Source organism: Gracilinanus agilis, chromosome 3, assembly GCF_016433145.1.
Source record: "Gracilinanus agilis isolate LMUSP501 chromosome 3, AgileGrace, whole genome shotgun sequence".
NCBI classification, from domain to species: Eukaryota; Metazoa; Chordata; class Mammalia; order Didelphimorphia; family Didelphidae; genus Gracilinanus; species Gracilinanus agilis.
In genome coordinates this window covers 494,373,813-494,389,269 of record NC_058132.1, presented here as the reverse complement: position 1 = coordinate 494,389,269, position 15,457 = coordinate 494,373,813, and the positions used below count along the sequence as shown (strand labels likewise).

Below are 15,457 nucleotides of genomic sequence, written 5' to 3'. Positions count from 1 at the left end.
AGACATACAAATCATCAAACACCAAAATCTTCACTAATGAATTAACTATTTATATAATTAATCATCACTCAAGCATTCCTGCCTGTTTAACACTAACATCTGTCTTCCCCCATCCCTAATTATCATATGCCAAGGGCTTGATGGTCTTTTAGTGTCTTTTCCTTTCTGTCACCAAGTATCCTTTTGGTATGTATTTCTAAACAAAATGATTTTAATATCAATAGATTAAGAAATTTGGTAAAACCCTCAAATATTTTTGCAACAAAGATCCTCTTTGTGATCATGCTCTAAAAGTCAAAGTTAGAGATTTCATGTGGTACTATCATATACTTTTGTTAAAATAAAAAACCTCCAAAAGTTAATACTTGATTCATTTGATGATCCATCCTAAGAATCAATATATGATTGCAATTAAAACACATTTTTAAAAAGAGAGAATAAATAAACCTATTTTCATTATTTTGATTCTATTTTTCAAGACCCAAACATGTCTTTTCTTCCATTATGAAATATTGATCCCTTTATAAAGTGGATTCAGTTTAAGTGACTTTCTTCTGGTGCCAGTTTTCCTTAAATATTGCCAACTTTGTGTGCATACACAATAGCTTACAAATTAATTTTGGGCTGGGAGAAGATGAACTTCCCCACTAGGGAATTGGGAAAGATCAAAATGTACAATCAAATATAGATGGTTTTTTTACTTTGTATGTTACCAATGGCAATCTTTTCATTGCAGTCTGGTTTGCCCCTTTCTCCCAGAAAACTTCTGAACTATAGATCTCTTTCTCCTCTACCAACAGTATCTCATGAGGCATACATTTCTAGGGATGCAAATTTATTAACTAAAAATAAACACCTCCCTTTCAACTCAGCTATTCAGCCTTTAGCATTGGCCAATTTCTTTTAGAAAATCTTTCAAAGGAGCTGAATGATTTGGACCAAATTTGATAAAAGAGGCACCTTCTATCCAATTTTTATTCTAGTCTGACATTTCTTGAATATTTCAAAATATTTGTAATTTTATCCCCCTGTCAGTACTTAATGCTGTGGCAATAAAATTTTCATCATTTAATGGCCAGCCCTCTAGTGATAATTCTGTTTAATATACTTGAGTTGGTGTTCATATATCAGGGACAGTTTTTCACTGGCTCCAGAATTTCTGTCCCACTCACTTAGCTTCCCTATACCATTCAAAACATTCTCACTACAAAGAAGTAAAGAGTTTAGTGGAAACAAAATAGCAGCTGATAAAAGTTCCGATTGGGCATATGTACTCAATCAAAATTGGTACATGAAAGTTATAGAAAAAATGTAATTTAAATGTCTGACAGTTGTTCACTGAATGAAGTCATAATATTAGCTTAATGAAAGCATAAAGAAGTAGATAAAATTTCAAATAATCAAACAATGTACCCATGTATATGTGAATATACACATATATATTAAGAAATATTTGGATTAATAAAATAAATTATTAGTGGCATTTATCACATTCATTGTCAGAATAACCTTGGGATGACTATATCTATTGATTAAAAATGCAACTAATTCCAACTACTAGAATTAATTATGACAGGCATCAATGCAAAATCTAGTCCATATTTCCAAAACAGTTCAGTTTGGAGAGTGTTAAACTAAAAATCTCAAGGTCCTGGGTTGGATCCCCAGATTTGGACAAAAAAGGAGGTTTAGAGGTGGCTTAGATGTCCCAGTGGATAGAGTGCTGAGACAGGATATAAGAAAATCTGAGTTCATATCCAGCCCCAGAGAAAATAAGCAAGCAACAGAAAAAAACATATTACTCTCAAAAGTTTCTATAGGGAAAAAGAGCAAAGAGCAGAACCAATAGAAGATAATGGAATCCAAGCAACTACAAGCAAAACTTCAAAAAAAGGGGAATTGGGCTTATGCTCTGGAAGAACTCATTAAGGAATTAAAAATCAAATAAGACAGGTAAAAGAAAAATGGCAAAAAGAAAATAATGGCTTAAAAAGCAAAATTGATCAACTGGAAAAAGAGGTACAAAAATCCAATGAAGAAAAGACTATAATGAAAAATAGAATGGACGAAATAGAAAATAAGGATCAAAAGGTCATGGAAGAAATTCAGTCTTTAAAAATTAGAATTGGGCAAATAGAAGCAAATGATTTCATGAGACATCAAGAAACAATACAATGAAATAAAAAGAATGAAAAAATAGAAGAAAATATGAAATATCTTATTGAAAAACAACATCTAGAAAACAGATCCAGGAGAAACAATTTGAGAATTATTGAACTACCTGAAAGTCATGACCAAAAAAAAAAAAAGCCTAGACATCATATTACAAGAATTTATTTATGAAAACTGCCCTGAAATTCTTGAACAAGAAGGTAAAATAGAGATTGAAAGAATCTACAGATCACTTCCTGCAATAAATCCCCAAATCAATCCAGCCCCAAACATTTAACTAGATATGTGACCTTAGGCAAGTTACCTAATCTATGTTTAACTTAATCCATTAGAGAAGGAAATGGCAAATCACTCCATTATCTTTGCCAAGAAAACCACAAGGAACAATATGGTCCACGGGGTCACAAAAACTGACATGACTGAACAATAACAAGTGGTCCATATCCACATATATACAATTCTAAGCCATTGTTGTATTTGTAGACATTAATGCAATGTAAAAAATCAGAATAAGCCTCACTAAAGTTCTGAAAAAGCAGTGTGAAAGAATGAAAAGAGAACTGGGTTAGAGTTAGGAGAAACCTGGATTTAAGTCTCTCCCCATAGCTGTGTGACCATGTGACCATGAATAAATCACTTAACCTCACTGAGGCTTAGCTTCCACATTTATAGGAGATTAACAAGCATTTCAAATAGTTGCTCTGTGACTCAAATGACATAACATATATAAAGTACTTTACAATCTTTAAAGTTCTGTGCCATAGCTATTATTATGAAACTGTTTAGTAATACCCTTTTAAAAATTCTATTTCCTAAAAACAATTCTGTTTAGCCTAAAATCTTCATCTTTTGGATTATTTGTAGCTCTTATATCATCCTTTAAGATTAATGACTTTTAAAAAATCTTCCTTCTACAATCCTTTTTTGTCTATTTCTAAAGCCAGCATATTGTGTTCCTACATTTCATGGCAGTTAAATTTCCTTGAAATTCATGTGGAGCTCAGAGACAAAATCAGGGGAAAACTGAAAATGAAATGTTGCTTAGTCATATGATTTTACTTCATGAAAGATCTAACTTTTTCTTTTCTTTTTTAGATAGCTATAAATGAAGGTTTTAAAAAGTAAGGATATCTTCATTCTAAAATATCACTATACAAAGAAAGAGTGAGTTAAATTCCCACCTATTATTGTATATTGGCACCATGAATGGAACACCTCATGATAAATCCCCAGTGAATAGAAATAAGGGAATAGAAAGCAGAGATTTCAATTGCAGTTGGATTAAGTTCATGTGGCCCACCCCACTCAACTATGTGAATGAAAAGAGAATAATTCTGCAAGGCTAAAAGATGTTTTTAATTTCTTTTTGTTAACTGTTTTAGATTCAGGGGCAGCTGGGTAGCTCAGTGGAGTGAGAGTCAGGCCTAGAGACAGGAGGTCCTAGGTTCAAACCCGGCCTCAGCCACTTCCCAGCTGTGTGACCCTGGGCAAGTCACTTGACCCCCATTGCCCACCCTTACCAATCTTCCGCCTATGAGACAATACACCGAAGTACAAGGGTTTAAAAAAAAGTTTTAGATTCTAACTTGGAAGGAAGAAAAGAAGGGAAAAAAGTCAACTTGATGGCCATCCCAGAGGAACATGAAAACATACTATCTTCCATAAAAAGAAATGGGTATGATTAAGCATTTATATCTTTTTCATATAGTTTCATATATCATACACTTTATCATAGGGAAAAATATGGCCAACAATGTGTAATCTTCATTTAAAACCAGGTTGTTTAAGAAAATGAATAATTAAAACAAAGTGATCATGTTTGTTAATACTAGCAACTATAAAAGTCATCAGATTAAAAAAAAATCCTTTGTGCTACTAATAGGATTAAACCAAATGGGGTAATTATTTAATACAACTGAAATAATTAAATGTCTACAATGAGTACCAAAATATCATATGAAGAAACGATCTAGGCATGTTAAATTATGTGTTCCTCCTTTAGATTGTAAACTCCTTGAAGTCAGAGATTATCTTTTACCTCTTTTTTGTATCTTCAGCACTTAGCATAGTACCTAGCACACAGTAGGCTCTTAATATATGTTTATTGATTTCTTGATTGATTTGCTATTGGTTGCTTCCAAACTCAATATAAGCCAATAATATAGATATGACTGTTTTAACAGTTAATATACTTTCAAACTATATTATTAGAAATGCTATAGAATATCCAAGATCAAGGTCAGTGACAGTCATATATTATTCATCAGACTACATTAGACTACATTAGAATCACAGATTTAGAGGCAATCTAAACCCTTCATTTTTCATATGAGCAAGCTAAGGCTTAGAGACATTGAATATCTTGGTCATGTTTGCATCGCTTTTACATAGCTGTACCAGGGTTTGAAGTCTGATGAGTACAATTTTAGCTCTCCTTCAGGAGTGTGGTATTTAATTAAAGGGGCCACACTTTTTTAGGATGTCAACTGATCCTCCAGAAAATGTCCAGAGGAGGACAATCAGGACTCCATTTACTTAGTAGGATTCCCAATTCTATGGTAGCCTGCAACTAGATGAATAGTGTTCATGTATCATTTTAGCTATTTTGTGAGGAACAAAGGTGTTGGACTAAACAAAATGTATCAGAGAAAGCACTTGGAAATAATAAATATACTCTAAAGAGTTTCAATCAGAAGTTATCAAAACTACAATCAGCCAGCTGGAGTAATAAAGTGGAGAGGGTACTGTGTTTGGAGTCAGGAATACCTGAGTTCAAATCTGGCCTCAGACACTTACTAGATGTATGGCCTAGGCCTCGTCACCCTGTTTGCCTCAGTTTCCTCCTCTGCAAAATGAGCTGGAGTAGGAAATAGCAAACCACTCCAGTATTTTTGTGACAGAAAACCTAAATGGTGGCACAGAGTCAGAGATGACTGAAACAGTTAAACAACAATCAAAACTACAACATATGAAGAAAGGTTGAAGAATCTTGAGCTATTCAACTTCAAGAAGCAAAGATTTCAATGAAGAGGAGGAAACAAAAGGGCTTAATTACTATCTTCCAATAGTTGAATTTTTTCCATGTGAAAGGAGGGAAGGCTTATTCTATAAATCAAAGTAAAACCAGGTGGAAGAAGTACCTAATACTGCTCAAAATAAGAATAATTTTCTAATATTCAGAATTGCTTCTAAATAGAATAGGGTTCTTTAAACAATAGGGAGCTTCCTGTAACTGTAGATGTTTAAATGGAGACTGTATGATTATTTCAAGGTCATTGCTAAGGATCTTTTTTCATTGGTTTTAAAGAAAGACTGAATGACCTCTAAGGCCCATCTAAGTCATTATTTCCTGCTCTTCTTTTTGTATATTCCTAGGCACAACTTTTCTAATGACAAATAACTTCATTTAATGACTAATGAATGAAGACTCCTTTCCTCCTTGCCCCCAATCATATGGAAAATCATATTTAAGGAGTACCCATTTGGCTTTTTCTTTCCTATAATGCATATTTATTAAATATTATACTTTAATCTATGGTTAAATACTTTATACATACAACCTATAGTTATGCAACTTTAAATGAAAGAAAAATATGCAGCAGAGACTATTTTATATAGTAAGGAATGTAATGTTTAAGACACTAAGTTAGATTACCAGTCAGCACTATTTAAAGGAAAGGAAATGTACAAGTCAGAGGAAATCAGGGTTGATTAGTCATCAAATATTGCACAATCATCAGTCTATTTTGATATAATGGGATTTATATCCCATCAAGAAAAGACTGCCTTCTCTCGTCTTCAATACTATCCAATATTAAATGCCTCATTAGAACTTCTGGTATCAGGGATAAGCACATGTTTCACATGGGGTGTTTTTCAGAAAACACAGCAAATTCAGTATTTGGGATGAAGCAAAGAGAAAGAAAAAAGAAAATGATGATAAAAGGTTCTTCAGGATAAAAGGAGCCACTCAACTAGGAATAGGTAGCATTATTGCACAAAGGACAAAATTTTATGCATAGATGTATAATTCATCATTTCTTGTATATTTGTAACCCGTTAAGTACCTTCTGGCAGACTGCCTTCTCTCTGGCCTTCGATTATTTATTTATACTGACAGGAAGAGCTCTCTTCAAAGAATACACATATAAGACTTAAAGCTTCCCTTCAATGTATTGGGAAGAGGCAGGAGAGGAAGGTGAAAGAACAGAAAAGGTGGTAAGAACTGCTATAGTAAGCAATAAAAGTAAGAGCATCTGTGCACAAAGATGTGCCATAGGAAAAAAGGGAACAATCAATAAACATTTATTAAACACCAACTATTATATGCCAGGCATAGTGCTAAGTGACAGGGATACAAGAAGAGGCAAAAGACAATCTCTGACCTTAAGGAACTTAACAATCAAATGGAGGGAGACAACATACAAGTACAAAGCAAGCTATATACAAGATGAATAGGAAATATTTTTAAAAGGGAAAGCACTGGTATGAAGAGGGGTTATGGAAAGCTTCCCGCCGAAGGTGGGATGTTTAAAGGGAAGCCAGGAAAGACAGAAATCAGAGCAGTGAACTCTCATGGACTTAAGGCAATTGCTTTGCAAAGAGTATTTACACCATCACATCAAAGCAACTTTAGCTGAATAGCTGGACTTATTTTAGGTAGATAACTGCCTGCTTACAAAGCTATCACCAGAATCAGTAACTGGAGCTTTGACTCAAGCTGCTGCAATTCAGAAGCTCCCGAAAGCATTTCTAGGATCATAAATTTAGAACTGGAAAGGATCTTGGAGATTAGCTAGTTCAACTCCCTCTTTTGACAGCTTAGGAAACCAAGGCCTAGGGAAGTTAAATGATTGGCCCAGGGTTACACAGCTAGTGTCTGAGACCAGATTTAAACTCAACAAGATGAGACTTCCTGACTTTATGCCCAGTTCCCTACCACTGCTCCACATAGCTATCCATTATTATTGATACGGAGAGCATATTAATATGAGTCCAAAAAGGATAGTATTAGGTGATAAGAAGCTCTCAAGGCTGCATCAGGGAAGACAACCATCTAACTTACAACAATACTAGTGTCAGAGGTAGAATCAAAACCCAGTTCTTTCTGACTATAATTCTAACACTGCATTATATCATACTGTCTCTGCTGGAAATACAGATATTTTTCTGCACATTTTTCACAATTGTATTTTGTTTTGTCATTTACAGTATCTAGAACAGTAAAGCTAAGAGTAGAGATATCGAGATACAAACTCTGTCAAGTAATTTTTTAAAAATGAACAACTTGAAACAAGTCAGCTCAGCACCCTAACAAGAATAATTGGTTAAAAAAATGAAGCTACCAGAGGTCAAGGACTTCTTCCTCATAGTCAAACCCAGAATGAATTCCTTTCTGGCTTATCTCCTCCATTAGCTACCCATTTTATCACAAAGTGCATTTTTTGCTACTTTACCTTTATACAAAAATTGCTAATTATATTCCTTCCTACCTTCATCATATAACTTAAGGATATAGAAAGGTATCATTGCTGACTTCCTTGATTCTACTTTTCTCTTCTAATTGTCTTAAAATTCTTACTTTTAGAATATCTAATGTGTTAGTAGTATCCTTTATCTCCAAAGGACCTCACTTACTTAAAAGGACCCTTTTACTACAGTAGACTGCAATGAGATGAATAGTATTCATTTATCATATTGGCTATTTGTTGTGGAACAAGGATTTGGACTAAATAAAATATAACAGAGGAAGCACTTGGAAATAATAAACATATTCTACAGAGTTGCAATCAGGAAAGTGCTTTGAACATTGCAAAGCAGTATCACAATGAGCAATAATAAAAGAAATTATTATTATTAAAAATTGTTTTCTAGAAGGAGCAGGTTTTAAAAGAAGTTGCAGCCCTGGAGATGCTGGAGCTGAAATAGTGGGAAATCCAAGAACACCCCAGTGAGTGCATTTGGACATGCTCAGTGTTACTGGAGGCTCCATCTACAAGAGTCCAGGGAGCCTCTGGTTGGGAGAGGGATTTGATCTTTTAGCTATCCCAAGAGCAAAGCAGGAATGTTATTCAGTATCCAAGGCTGGGGAAGCCCCCCACCTCCTGGCCCCAGACACATCATTTTCAGTAGGCTTTGCTGCACTGAACAAATTGTTGTTGTTGTTGATGATGATGATGATTTGTTGTGGTTTTTCAGTCATTCAGTCAGGTCCAACTCTTCTTTACCTCATTTTGGGTTTTCTTGGCAAAGATACTGAAGTGATTTGCCATTTTCTTCTTGATATCATTTTGCAGAAGAGAATATTGAGTAGACGAAGGTATCTAAAAGGTGAAGGCATTCACATCTAAGAGAAGTGAGAAAGGCACCCTGCAGGCTAGGGCAGGTAGGGCTGAGATGAAGAACATTCCATAGCTAGTGCTAAGGCACAGAAACAGAGGGTAGGGTCCTTTTAGAAAAATTGCAAGTATCCTAGGAAATAATGCTATCATTAAAGACTTAGTTCCCACCTATGTAAAGTCATAGTGAGCTTCCAGGGTCCAGATTTATGATAATCTGCTCTCTTCAGTGGAGCAGCTGGATGGCACAGTGGATAGAGAATGGAACATGGAGTCATGGAAGATTCATCTTCCTTAGTTCAAATTTGTCCTTCAACACTTCCTAGTTGTGTGACCCCCAGACAAGTCACTTAACCTCTTTTTGCTCTGTTCCCTCATCTGTAAAAGGAGCTAGGGAAGGAAAAGGCAAACCATTTTGGCATCTTTGCTCAGAAAAACTCCAATTGGGCTCACAAAGAGTCAGACGTGACTGAAATCAAATAATTATCCTCAGCATGTGAAAAGAAGGAGGAAGAGTGATTAAAGAATTGAGTTCATCTGTGGCATTTGAAGCCTGATGTTAAAAGTGTATTTAGTCACCCCAGTTTTCAAGATGAGGGGCTGATAAGCAGCTAAGGTCAAATAACTTTATAAAAGGTAGAATATTCAATGAACACTTAATGATTTATAGAGCAAAAGGATGAGAGACAACAACAACAAAAACCGTCATTGGCTACAAGGTTCTACTCTGTACTTTTTTTTTAACCCTTACCTTGCTAATACACAATACTCTGTATTGATTCCAAGAAGAGTGGTAAGGGCTAGGCAATGAAAATTAAGTGACACTGTCAGGAAATGTCTAAGGTCAGATTTCCACTCTGTTCTTAATATCTCTGAAATGATTACCTGATCAAGTACAAAAATTTGGCCCTTTCTAAACAAATGATCAATTCAAGGATAGAAATCCAAATGAGCACTTTTCCTTGAACTTTTATTTACTTCACAAAGATTTAACAAATTCTTGCTACATTAAGATCACAATTTGTTTTGTTTTGTTTCGTTTTTTTACATGCAGGGAATACAAGTTCTTTTGACTTGTATTTCATGAAAGGAGTTTACTTGGATGGACCAAAAGACCTTATTTTTTCAGTATGGAATGGGACTGTGCTCACCTGAATGAAGACTGTAAAGAATATGACAACAATGGCAGCTGTAATAAACAGTTTCTTTCTGGGAAACACTGCAGCAGGAAGCAGGAAGACCAGAGCAAAACAGATGGCCCCTCGTAGTCCTCCATAGGCAATGATGAACTGATCTTTAAAAGTCAGAGGTATTGTCCGGAACCAGTTAATGATCTGAGTCAAAACAAAGACACCTGAGGAAGATGATAAAATCAAAAATAAGTCATACTGCTTGAGGTCATGACATGTAACCAGGAATAATTAGTATGTACATTTGCTGAAGAGATGGTGGCAAGGTAAAGTACAGGACTAGAATCTGGGAGACCAAAGTTCAAATCTGGATTCTGACATTTATTATCTTTGTGAACCTAGGCAAATTACTTAACCTCTAAATGCTTTAGGTGACTTCAACTGCTGTTACATCTGTAGAAGTGGGGAAATAATAATAATAATAATAATAATTGATATTTACACAATGCTTTATTGTTTCCAAATGCTTTACATATATCTTATTTGATCCTGAAAGGGCATTGTAAGGAAATTGTAAGCTTATTAATATCCCCATTTTACAGTTGAGTAGTTGGAAGATGAGAAGGGTCAAGTGACTTGCCCAACAATACATAGCTAGTAAGTTTTAGGGACTGGAATTGGATGGAGATCTTTCTGACTCTAAATCTAGCTGTCTAATCACTGCGTCATAATCTTCTCAAATAATAAGAGTTAGAATTTAAATGGACCTTTAGAGTTTGCATAGTGTTTTGCATAAATTATCTCACTGAATTCACCTTACAACATTGTAAGGGAGGAGCTATTATTATCTCCATTTTGACAATTGAGGAAACTGGGATTTAGAAAGATTAAGTCACTTGTCCTCTGTCACATGGTGTCAGAGATGGAATTTTTTTTACCCCATATCCTTCTGACTCTTACTCTAGTACTATTAATTTATTAAATAAAATATTTTTACTTTTTTTTTCAACATAAGCATTTTTCAAAATAATCTCTCCCTCCTACTACCCTTCCCAATAATCTGTCAGCAAGTAATTGAAAAAAAATCACAAAAATTAAAGGCTCCAATACATAGATAGATGCATACTGGACAAAACAAATGTTCATATTAGCCATCTCCAAAAATGTATATCTCTTTCTGTATTTTTAATTTATTTCCTCTGTGTCATGGGGTTTAATGGTATGTTTCATCTTAACTCTTGACTTATGGTTTATCATTGTGTTGAGTTCTAAAAAATTGTTTAAAGTTGTTTTTCTCTATAAGGTCGTTATCATTTTATTAATTGTTCTCCTAGTTCTACTGACTTCACTGCAGAGGTCTCCCTAGTTTCCTCTGAGACTGCCCAATTCATTATTTTTTAAGCCCTTACTTTCTGCCTTACTTCTAAGGTAGAAGAATGGTAAGGTAGAAGAATGGCAATGGGGATTAAGTGACTTGTTCAGGGTCACATAGTTGTGAAGTGTCTGCTGCCATTCCATCTTTTCTCATGAGCCAATAATATTCTATTAAATTCATATGGCACAATTTGTTTATCACAGTGGGCAGAAACCTAGGCCTCCAGTCAGGAAGATCTGAATTCAAATCCATCTCAGAAACTAGCTGGGTGGTCTCAAATAATGATAATACAGCAACCTCAACTGATTCTAGTAACTGCCCCCAATAGCTGTAACTCCAGAAAGAAGGCAAAGGAAGAAAGAGGTTAGACATCAAAACTAGAAAGGAAGAACCAATTAGTGGGGAAATAACAGCCACAGCTTCTTACACTCCATATAGTGAATATTAAAAAAGTAACTCAGTTTTTATGGTGGACCAAGCCAAAGAGTTGGTTATTTTGTGATAATAACCAGCAGTAAAGGAAAAACTTCTTTAGTTATTTATAACATTACCCCTACTACTAAATTGTTTCAGTTAACTTGTAATGCTTTATGATAGAAGACAAGCAACATCTACTGGCATGAGTTCTCCAAATGCCATTCCTGCAACATCAGTTGTAAACTACTAAAAAAAATAATCAGGATAAATAAAAAAAATAATCAGCTGTGAGATTTCCCCTTAATAGTATTCTTCGTTTTCTCAGAGAAGACACATTTTCATTTTAGTAAGAATAATCATAAAATCATTCAAAATACAATTGTAACAACCTCTCCATCTCATTTCAATTGAAATAAATATAAAAGAGAAATTAATACATTTGTTAGAGGAGAATATCCGTAATACAGAAGGCAGGTAATCTAATTGGGTAAAAATTTATAAAATATTTGGAAATTAAACTACCTAGAAATACATAGGGCATAGCAACTAATAATCATGGAAAGAAAGGAATATATGAATCATTAGAAAAGTATTCCTTGGCAGGGTAGCTGGGTAGCTCAGTGGATTGAGGGCCAGGCCTAGAGACAGGAAGTCCTAGTTCAAATCTGGCCTCAGACACTTCCTAGCTTCCCTGGGCAAGTCACTAAACCCCCATTGGCTAGCCCTTACCACTCTTCTGCCTTGGAGCCAATATATAGTATTGACTCCAAGACAGAAGGTAAGGGTAGGAAAGGAAAGAAGGAAAGGAAAGGAAAGGAAAGGAAAGGAAAGGAAAGGAAAGGAAAGGAAAGGAAAGGAAAGGAAAGGAAAGGAAAGGAAAGGAAAGGAAAGGAAAGTATTCCTTGGTCATAGATGGATTAAATTAATATAGTTTTAAATGATCAAATTTTCTATATTAATTCATATAATTATTAGAAATATAATCAAAGTGCAAAGAAGTTCCTTTATGGAAATGGATTAAAACATAATAAAATTTGTATTAATCATAAGATCACAGATTAAAAACCTGTTTTTTAACAGATGAGGAAACAAAGGGTAACCTAAACAACAAAACAATTATTGAAGGTAGTCTTGCTCTCCCAGACTTTAAAATATATTTAAAAATACCATCAAACATATCTGGCAGGGGTAAAAGATAAAGAAATAGGTTAATAAAATTAATAAATATACTAGGAATCCCACCAAATGTATGCAATAATATTTGATAAACTTATAGAAAATAAAAAGTGAGTGGGGAAAGGATAAATTAACAAGAACACTTGTCAATTTAGCAGAAGATGATTCCAATATAATGCAATGACAGAAAAAGACTCCAAACCTTAGACATAAGCAGAATATTTAACTTAAATAAACATCCCAAGTAACAGAAACACAAAAAGTTAAATAAGCACAACACTATGGAAATTGATTTACTGTCTTGAAGTTATAGCAAACAAACTAAGGAATACCTTATATAGCTATAAAAATAAAAAAAATTCATTGGTGAAATAAAATATTATGAAACTCATGCAAATTCATCAAACTTATACCAGTTAAAAGATGGACAATAGTTCTTTAGAACACATTAGGCATAGAAGAATCAGAAATAATTGAGCTCAATAACCCAGTTTTCAATAAACACAAGAGAAAAAATGTCATGGGAAAGCATATACTATTAGACAATAATAAATGGATAATCTGGAAAGCATTCTGGCAGAAACTAAGTTCAGATCAACATCATATATTATTTAATAAAATAGATTAAAAATAGATATATTTAAGAAAATACCATAAAAGTATAGAAGCATAACATCAGATATATCATAATTTTAAGTAGGGACTGAATTCTTAATGAAACAAGAGATAGGAATGATTACAAAGGACAAAATAAAGAATTTCAGTTACATTAAATTGAAAAACAATTTTTGCATGAATAAAATTAATGCCAGGAGGTTAATAAGGGAAATGGCCTTACTAAAAAAAAAATTTGTGCATCCAATACCTTTGATAAAGGTTTCCTATTCACAAGTGTATAAGAGCAAAAGTCATTCCCCAAAAGCATATGAATGAATGGAATGAATGATAAACAGTATTTTACATTACTAAATATAAAGCACTGTGCTAACCACTGCAGGTACAAATAGAAAGATATGGCAGTTCATGCTTGTCAAATAGCTCTAATTCTAATGAAACAAAAAACACATGGTCCTGTTGTTCTGAGAAAGGTGGTAACAGCACCAGTGACCTATTCTCCCCATCCTTATTGGGACTCTTCTAGTCTATCCACACTTACTAGCTGTGTGACCTTGGGCAAGTCACTTAATCTCTGTTTGCCATAATCCATTGGAGAAGAAAATGGCAAACCATCTCAGTATCTTTGCCAAGAAAACCTTATGGACAGCATTGGTGTGATATATAGTCCATAAGGTCACAAAGAGTGAGATATAACTAAACAGGTGAATAACAACAACAACGAACCCTTAATGCCCTCATCAGTTACCAAATATTCATGGATCTGGAATAAAATTAAATATATAAATATATAAATAAATATATAAAAAAAAGTTTACCAAATTTCAAATTTGATGGGGGGGGGGTATCCACTAATACTGTATGAATCAATATAGTAGGAGGACAGGGATATGGATAGATAGTCAAAAATCCTGGGTTAAAGTCATAGGTCTCTGTGTAACTAGCCATGTGATCTTAGGTAAGTCACTCTATTTCTCTTATGCCTCAGTTTTGTTTGTTTGTTTTTTACCATAAACTGAAAGTTAGTCTCCATGATGTTTAAAGTCTTCTTTAGTGTTACATTTCTCTGCTATATGTCTCCAGTCTGCATTTACTGTCAAAAATCAGCCTTGCTCAAATATTTGAGTTACTGGGGTCTCAGGAAGAATTTGATGTGACTGAATAACAAAGGTAAAGGAAAATTAGAACTAGAACAACTGTGGGGTAGCTAAGTAGCAAGTCACTTAACTTCTGTTGCCTAGCCTTTACCACTCTTCAGCATTGGAACTAATACATGATATTGATTCTAAGATGGAAGATGAGGGTTTTAATTAAAAAAACAATCTTGTATGATTCCAGAAGGACCATAAAATAGAGTCCATTACAAAGTTTACCAGCAGCTAAGCTGGGTAAAGCTCCAGCACAGCCCTGAAGACTGATCTGCTTGACCCTGCCCAGTATTAATAGACACCAAGAGCCGTGCCTTGCTGCAGTTAGAGGCCAACTTGTCCACCTTCTATGCTACATTAGAAAGTGAATGTGGTGGGGATGAATCTTTTGTGGCAACTACATTTTAGCCCACTCTCTCCTGGCTTCAAGGTGGCATGGGGCAGTTTGCCCTCCCCAATCTCATTCTGGAGAGGGGTTGTGTGTTTTGTACTAGCCTTGCTAAATGTTTTCAGTACATTTTTTCTGTTCAGTCATTTCGGGCATGTCTATGTAAAATCCATTGGATCACGGGGAATATAGTCTCAAAGTTCCCCACATGTCCACAGGAAGTTTGTAAGATACTTTTAAATGGCACCTCCCTGAATTCCAAACATACATCTATGTGACTCCATTTAGGGTTTTCCTTAGAGAAGATATGGGAGGAGCTTATCATTTCCTTTTCCAGCTCATTTTACAAAAGAGGAAACTGTGGCAAATGGGGTTAAGTGACTTTCCCAGAGTCACACAGTTAATAAGCGTCTGAGACCAGATTTGAACTTGGGAAGGTGAATATTCCTGATTCTAGGGCCAGCACTCTATCCACTGTGCCACCTAGCTGCCCAGAAGTAAATATTATTTTAGATAATATCCCTTCATAAAAACTAACTGATATTAATTGGTTGAATGATATTAGGGCTTTAACATCTCTGGGTCAATCATTGATACCTTGCATCCCCATTACATTAACCATACTTTGTGAAGAACAAGGACCTAGATTTATAGTTTCAGGACTTTCGGTACTTCAAAGAGTTTTTATTTCATTGCTG

At 34.6% G+C, this 15,457-nt stretch overlaps 1 protein-coding gene across 1 annotated transcript in view; it reads right to left on the bottom strand.

The window, feature by feature from the left end:
* Nucleotides 1–15,457, bottom strand: part of SLC9A2 (solute carrier family 9 member A2) — a 111,388-nt gene that overhangs the window by 29,733 nt on the left and 66,198 nt on the right. Inside the window, exon 5 of the mRNA XM_044670467.1 lies at nt 9,662–9,864. Within this exon, the coding sequence (XP_044526402.1) occupies nt 9,662–9,864 (203 nt within the window). The remainder of the gene's footprint in view (nt 1–9,661; nt 9,865–15,457) is intronic.